Raw genomic sequence first — 8,216 nt, 5'->3', positions numbered from 1 at the left:
CTATAATGCAGGCTGAGTATAGGTTCGCTTCGGCTTGAAGTACCCTGGTCTGTAGTACACCTACCGGAACAGATTTGCTCCACAAGTGTTTTAAAGAGACATATCTATAAGATACATATAGCAGTGTCTAAGATTATAAGTGAAATTTTAAATATGTTTTACCATGGTCTCCACATATCTAATGACCCCATACCAGAGTTATGTGAAAAATTTGGCTGCAGGATTGGGCTGGGAGGTGACACATCAAGCTGACTAAAGAGAGATGGTGGTTGGAGTTGAAATGAAGCCTGTTTTTCCTCCATAGGATAGAATTGGTCCCTAGATGGACTTGACCCTGAGCTGTTCCCCTTGCAGATAGGGACTTTCTGCACTGGGTGGGACTGGTGAGCAAGAGGCGATGACCTTAAGGCTGCTTTGCAGGTATCCTCGCTGGATCTGGGCAAGGATTTCAGGAGATGGTTTAATAAACGTGCCCCAAGAGTCTTGTCCATCCATTCACAGGTCAAGAGAAGGTTGTGAACCTCATGCATACACTGAATATATCCAGTGCTGTACCTCTGCTGAGCTTCGAGACCCACTTTGGAATCTGCTGCATTAGAACAGGAGATAATTCAAATAATTTAAGAGCACTGGTCTATCAGCACATTGTGTTTGACTAACCAAGCATTTCACAAGTTCATAATATATTGCCTCTACTGAAAAAGTCCTATAGAATTTAAATGAGAATTATAACAGATAGGGCTTGAAACCATGCTGTATGATTCCATAACAGGGTTAGCAATCTAGTCTGGATTCTATAGGATGGCTTAAAAATTATAGAGAAAGAATATAACTCTCTTGAATTTTTTAGGTTTTAGATTAAATTGCTATAAAACACTATTGATTTAATCCCTAATCAATTCTTTAGGGCTTTTCCATAAGGATCATTATGTCTGAAAAAGTAAAATCCAGAAATACAAAGGTTGTAGCAATTTCATTCCAGTCAGGAGAGTATCACAATTCTGATTTCATTTCTCTTATAAATTGTGACACAAGGCTAAAATGAAACCTTTCTACTGAAAGGCATAGCTTTAGATCCCCCTCTAGTGGCAAGGAATAGAAACTAGAATATATTTCTGTGTAATAGATCTAAGAGTCATCAGGTTTGATAAAAGATTTTTCAAAAACCGTTACTTAATGGGAAAATGTCCCCTTCCCTCCCCCTCCTCCCCCATCCACTGCAGGAAACAAATTCCACATCAGAAAGATGCAGGGAATGAAAGAAAAATGCAAACACAAGAAACTCACCCATGATCTTGTTGTTCTGGATATTCTGGAGATGCTTTACTGTCATTTCAAGGATATCTGCTTTTTCAAGTTTAGATTGCTATTTTTAAAAAGTAAGTAGGTCAGTAAAGAAGAAATGTTCCTGTATGATGCTGGCCTTAGTTTTTAGGAAAATGACAGGGGGAGGGGATTTGAGAAACCAACACTTACATCCAGACAAAATGCACCAACGACTGCTTCCTTCAGTTGGTCCAAGCAGTTGTTAATCCTTTCCCTTCGCTTTCGCTCAATCAGAGGCTTTCTTAACTGAAAAGAAGATAGAAAAATAGGATTTAAGAGGTGGAATATCAGGGGTTTTATCACTATGCCATTGCCAGGGCTTGAATCTGCTCCCACTACACTCATTGGCAGAACTCCTAGCATTGTAGACAGTGTTGGGGGAAGCTTTGGCCCCTCAATTTTAATCCTTAAGATCCACATGTTGCATGTGGTTTTACAGAACCCAAGGGTGGCATGGTATGAAGTAGGAGATACTGTATACTCTAATCTCATTATCACACTGCCAGCTTAGCTATTTCTTACACGTATTAAGCTTGAGTCTGCTCTCCTTAAATTGGTACATTAGAAATAAGTCATATGAAGGCAGCATAAATACACCAATGCAAAGCCAGCATAAAATGAAAGGAAAATGAAGCCCCACATGTGAAAAACACCCTGTAAACTCCTTTATTATTAAAGGAATTATTTTTCTCTCTCATTTTCACAGTTGTGAAGCACCATCTGCAGGAAGTGTTGACTAAAGAATACACTTATGGGGATTATCCGTACCCTGCACATATCGGGGTAGATGTAAATCTGTTTGTGAAATTACCTACCTTCCTTTCCTCTTTGGTGCTCGAAAGTTTCTGCACATTGCTGGCCATAGCTGTGGCAGTCATTATAATCCAGCTTGTCTTCCCCTAAATGCTGGAGAGCAAGCGGGAAAGAAAGTATGTGGGCAGCAGGCAGATGGGCTCTTTGCTTCTCTTGCCTCTCCTCTGTAGACTGCCAGTATTTATAACCCAGAATTTGCATGTGAATAAAGGCATTCCTTGGCTGGACCTTTTTCCCACATGAAGGGCTGGAGACCAGAGGCTTGTTGGCCATCAATCAAGGCTGACAGGTCACTGCTTCTTTTCAATGGCCAACTTGCCCCCCTCCCCAAACAGTGACAGATGTCCAGCCTACAAAGTTTTGCTTTTAAGAAAGCTTTTGTTAAGAAGAAAGGGCACAAAGTGGGAGCACTAAGCAGATCACATGGCTCTTTGCTCAACTTACAGATTCCCAGGGACCAACAATAGGCTGTCACCGGTTGAGTTACACCTGGGAGAATTTCTTAGTTTCTTGACTTTTTTAATCATTCATTTTATTATCATATTGACTTGAATCCACTTCTTACTTGCAAGATATGAACCCCTCCTGCTTTAAATCCAAATGGAGGCTTTGAAACAGTCTCAAATGTTAGAAAAAATGTGATTTGGTGTTTATTTTATGTCTCCTACAAATAACATAACAAGGCACCATTACCTAAAGGCAAAGAAATAGGATTTAATAGAACTATAACCTGGATGTATACAATACACTAAAAAGTTTATAGAACAAAAAAAACTTTCTATTTTTAAATCACCTTACATAATTTCATATTTCAACTATCTATAGACCTTTATTGCTTTTCTAAAGAAGTATTTGGGGTTCATGCCCATTAAATGACACAGGACTTTTTCATAAAGACGTCTTTGCTGACTACGCTATTGAAAATGTGTGTGTGTGTGGGTTTATCCTCAAAAATGCCAATGCAAAAGCAGCTCTACAAGGAACTCTCTCCTCACTGCATGTTTATATTTTACCTTTTGTATATTTTAATAGTTTTTCATAGACAAGCTCTTAATTTCTGATTGTTTTGCTAATAAGCAGGATTTGCTTGTACCCTGTCAAATCTGATAGATTATCTCTCTTTTAAATAGGTGTTGAATGAATCTATCACTTTATTTCAGCAGACAGGAAAGACTTGGGCAGTTTCAGAAGAACTAAAGCCCTCTCTCCCTTCCACTGTAAGGTCTTCCCATACCCTCCTCCAACTACCCAATTACAGAATGATGTCACTCACCACCAGGTGCCCCCAAGGGGGGTCTCATACCTGTGTGAACAAAGTACACCCATCTCTCTCTCATAAACAATTCATGTGTATGTTTTTATATTTGTGTATAATGGACACGCTATACAGTCAATCTAGACATTCTATTAGCAGCTCTGCTGTTTCTGAATATGCCTTTATAGGAGTTGTAGCTATGCAAGAGTTGAACTACCAGGGTGCATCTAGACTGGCAAGGTTTTGTACAAAAGCGGCCGTTTCTGTGCAAAAACTTGCCAGCTGTCTACACTGGCTGCTTGCATTTGTGCAAGAGCACTGACATTCTAATGTAAGAATTTAGTGCTTCTTGCGCAAATACTTTGACGCTCCCGCTCAGGGATAAGCCCTCTTGCGCAAGAATACTTAATTCTTAATTAAGTATTAAGGCACCTCAATTTTTTGCACAAGAAAGCCTGATGGCTAAAATGGCCATCGGGGCTTTCTTGCGCAAAAGCGCATCTATACTGGGCACGGATGCTTTTGCGCAAAAGCATCTGTGACAATCTAGATGCTCTTTTGAGGAAATACTTTTAATGGAAAAACTTTTCCGTTAAAAGTATGTCCTCAAAATCATGACAGTCTAGACGCAGCCCCAGTGTTTAGCTCATCAAAATACAGTAAGGCTGTCAGATCTTTTCTTAATGCAATGAATGCCCCGCTTAATAAAAGGCTTGGTCGAAGCTTGGTCATACATTTTCTCTGATATGCAAGAGAGTGTGTATTGAAATAAGCACCAGTATGCATGTTTTAATGCCAAATAAGGTGAATACCTAAGGGAATGTCTACACTACAAAGTTAATTCAAACTAACTTTAATAGGGGCTACACATACAAACCGCTATTTCAAATGTAATTCATAATAGCGGAGCGCTTAATTCGAACTAGGTAAACCTCATTCTACGAGGACTAACGCATACTTCGAATTAAGTAGTTCAAATTAAGGGCTGCGTAGCCACTTAATTTGAACTAGTTGGAGGTTAGTCCTTCCCCAGCTTGCCCTGGTGGCCACTCTGGGCCAAACCAGGGAAACTCTTCTGCCCCCCTCCTGGCCCTGGAGCCCTTAAAGGAGCACAGTCTGCCCACAGTGCCCATGCCAGTTGCAAGCCTCCCAGCACCCAGCCAGCAGACCCTGCACCTGGCACGGGATGAGCCAGCCACCCGCTGCCACCCAACCCTCCACTTCTTCTCAGGACCAGGCTGGTGGCTCACAGGAGCCTGCCCAGGGCTGCAAGAGGCGGGCACCCGCCTGGTCTAGTGCAGATATTGTGGACCTCATTGAGGTTTGGGGGGAGGCCTCCAACATCCATGTAACGTGGCCGTCTACAGCCGCATGGCTGCCAGCCTGGCCACCAGAGGCCATATGCGGAGCCAGGAGCAGTTCCACTGCAAGATTAAAGACCTGTAGCAGGCATACTCCAGGGCCTCCCAGCCAGGGGCCGACCTAGAGGCATGCCCTCATTATGAGGCCCTGGACTGCATCCTGGGGGCTCATGCAGTCCATGCCCCCCGGGTGGTGATTGACCCTGGGGCAGAGGGACCCATCCCTGACACAGAGGAGGAGGAGGATGCCGAGAGCCAGGAGCCTGCAAGGAGCCTGCCCAGGACCCAGGATCCCTGATGCACCCCACAGAGCACATCAGCTGTGTTGTCTGAGGCCGAGAAGGACTCCACATGTGAGTGCCATCATGCTCCCCTTATGTGTATTGGCGGAGTGGGGGGAGAGGGAGCCCAGGGACCATGTGCCTGGGCCTTGCCCACCATGAAGCAGCAGCTGGGTGTCATGCAGGGGCCCTAGCCCGTTCCCCACACGCTAACCTCACCTTGCAGAGAGGGGCTGGGTTTCACCCACTGTGTCCCCAGGGAGAACTGCCCACTGCTCTTGTTTCACCACAGCCATTGCTGGCAGGCTTGCAGCAGCAAGTCCAAAAACTGGAGCAGCATGCCCAGGGCGAGCTCTGGCTCCATGGTGCCAACTGCAGCAGCGTCCCCAATGAGAATGACCAACACAGGCAGGCAGAGAGGAAAACGCTTTGCTGTCCCTCGGCGAGGTTGGCAAGCAAGCGAAAAAGCTGAGAACCAGCTTTCCAGGGGGGTCCCTTTAAGCACGAGCCTGAGATAGCCTCAGACAGCAACCACACAAAGCAACTACTGACCTGATGCCCTGCTGGAACCAGTTTCAGCTGCCCTTAAATGCGACCCAGCGTCCAATCAGTGTGGACGCACTAGTTTGAATTAGCAAAATGCTAATTAGTTTTTGGGTCTAGATGCGTTATTTGGAATTAGCTTATTTCGAATGAACTAATTTGAAATAAGTTAGTTCGAATTAGTGCTGTAGTGTAGACATACCCCAACTCTGCATGAATAGCAGTGAAACATGGATTATACATGGCAATCCCCATCAACAGAAAATAAAAGGGTGTTACACTGCCCCCTGATAAGATACTTCTGCTAGGGCAGTGTTTCCCAAATGGTGTTCCATAGAACCCTGGGGTTCTGGAAGTGCAAATTAGGGTTCCGTGAGAAAATTCCATTACAATAACATTTTATGACTTAAAAAAATATTTATGCATTTATGAATTTTATTGAAAACAATTTCCATTTGTATTTGCCACGGTATGTGCCCCTAAGTAATGCCAGCTTAGACAGAGAGTGGGAACGATGGTGTCACTACTCAGCTCTGCTCGTGCAGTCGGTCAGTGGTGTGATCGCCTGTTATATCCCACCGTATATCCCCGAACTCACTCTCAGGGAGCGTGGATCATGTGGGTGACTGAATACAAATATACTAGCACCGAAATTGGACAAAGTCAAAGCTTCAGCTGTCAAACCAGTTGCTTGTATGGGAGTGCAGGCAGTGCTCTCGCAAATACTTTACTTCAGTATGGTTGTGTGATTTCTTGTACAGTATTTAAAAATGTAACCATGACAAATATAAATTGACTATGATAGATTAATCTACATATCTTGACCTTGTTTGGCATTTGTTTATTATTATCCTTACTTATTTGTGGTCTACTTTTTCAGCTCCATATAGAAGACTGTTATTAGGGGTTCCACCAAATTCTTTCACGTTTAAAAGGGTTCTGTGGCAAAATACAAGTGCAAAACACTGTGCTAGGACTTCAATACTGTCATCCCCAAGTATTCCAGATCATGAGCCAGGTCCCAGGCCATGAGCTTGGCACCCTGATTGGAGGCTTTTGGTAGGCTCTCCATGATTAGGAAAATTAGAAACTTACTTTAAAAAAAAAAAAAAAAAAAAAGCCGAGAGTCTCACATAACCATATGACACCAGAGGTGGGGCTTTAAGAAGAACAACATATGTCATGAAACTTTTGATAAAACTGTAAGAGCTGGCACCACTGGAGGCTGCTGGAGAAGCTGCCTGAACACTAGCCCTAAGGTTCATTTTTGACCATCAGTTACAGATTTCTAATATGATTAAGCCCCAGAAGGTCATGCACCCTCCTGCAACAAGGAGCACTTCTCCTGGGAAAGGCTGACCCAGTATGTTGGGAGAGATGGGAATCTCCCTCCCTCCTGGCCCTGTGCTGACATTGCTCAGAGTGGGGAGGTGGGGCACTTGTGTAAAAGAAGCTGAAGCACATCTGCTGCTCAGCTCCTATTGCAACCCCCTCATGCCTGCAGGACGTAAAAGTTAACACTGACCTCATCTTGTCCTGCCTTACCTGATTCCAGCAGGGAGAGCAGAAGGGACGGGGCTCTCCTGATAGGTTTGTTAAAGATAAAACCAATTGCATCAAATTGGGAGGATGAGAGAGGACTGCCCCCACCCCCGTGCTCAACCTGACTGCCTTTGGAGGGGTTCTCTGCTACCCATGAGGCTCCTCTTGCCATCTTTCCCTGGATGAGCTCTATTTATTTGGTGATTTAATGAGTTCTGTTGAGCTTTGGCCATGTGGTCCCTTAAAATCTTTTCCCTGTCTGACCATCTGACTCATTCCTTGCCCTGTCCCCACTCCAGTGTTGCCCTCCTGTTGCTGGATCCAACCCCCCAGAACTCAGGGGTGTCTCTAATCCAGATCTGTTTCTGGCTCTTGACATGTGAGTGCCTATGGAATCATAAAAACACTTCCAGTGGCTGACAGTACATGATCAAGTCCCTCATCCTTTCCCTGACGTTCATGTCAAAACCAGAGCAAGACTTCACTTCTGCTGTCTTCAGCATTGACTGGCATCGATATATATTCTGTCAAAACACAGCATTCACAAGATAGTAACTCCTTCTACCCACGTATGCGCATCCCTGTTGTGGTGGACCAAAACACACAATCTCATGATGGGCATCCCGTTCCAACGGTCACAACCATTGAATCAGATGATCACAGATGCGTCCCTCACTGGCGGGGGTGCCCATATGAATGGCATGACAGTTCAGGGCAAGTGACTGGTCTCAGAGTCCTTCCTCAAGCTCACGGTAGTATCCCATGCATGCAAACACCTCCATGTTCACATTGCTGGTACAACCATCAAGGTTTTGACAGACAACATTGAAATGATGTATTATATAAATCGACAGGGAGACGTGTGCTCCCGAGTGCTGAGTGCGGAAGCAGTCCGGTTGTGGAACTGGTGTAGAAACAACATCACATTAATAGAATCATACTTACCTGGCAGGAGCAATGAGGTGGCAGATTCACTCAGCAGACATTTCCTGCACGATCACAAGTAGGAGATTCACTCGGACATCCTTTGCACCATCTTCCGCCTCTGGGGGTCTCCAGATATAGACCTTTTCGCCACCTATGAGAATAAGAAGT

General features: G+C 44.3%; 1 protein-coding gene across 1 annotated transcript; it reads right to left on the bottom strand.

The window, feature by feature from the left end:
* LOC102454036 (transcription cofactor HES-6-like) lies at positions 1–2,383 on the bottom strand. The gene is made up of 4 exons (XM_006116262.4): positions 2,142–2,383; positions 1,477–1,572; positions 1,288–1,366; positions 1–589 (listed from the first exon to the last, which is right to left on the bottom strand). The coding sequence occupies exons 1-4, from the start codon at positions 2,202–2,204 to the stop codon at positions 159–161; spliced, it is 669 nt and encodes a 222-aa protein (XP_006116324.1). The 5' UTR covers positions 2,205–2,383; the 3' UTR covers positions 1–158.
* Positions 2,384–8,216: the final 5,833 nt, after the last annotated feature.

This window comes from Pelodiscus sinensis, chromosome 10 (genome assembly GCF_049634645.1).
Source record: "Pelodiscus sinensis isolate JC-2024 chromosome 10, ASM4963464v1, whole genome shotgun sequence".
Taxonomy (NCBI): Eukaryota; Metazoa; Chordata; order Testudines; family Trionychidae; genus Pelodiscus; species Pelodiscus sinensis.
Note: the sequence above shows the minus strand (reverse complement) of the source record. Positions and strands in the feature narration are given on the sequence as shown.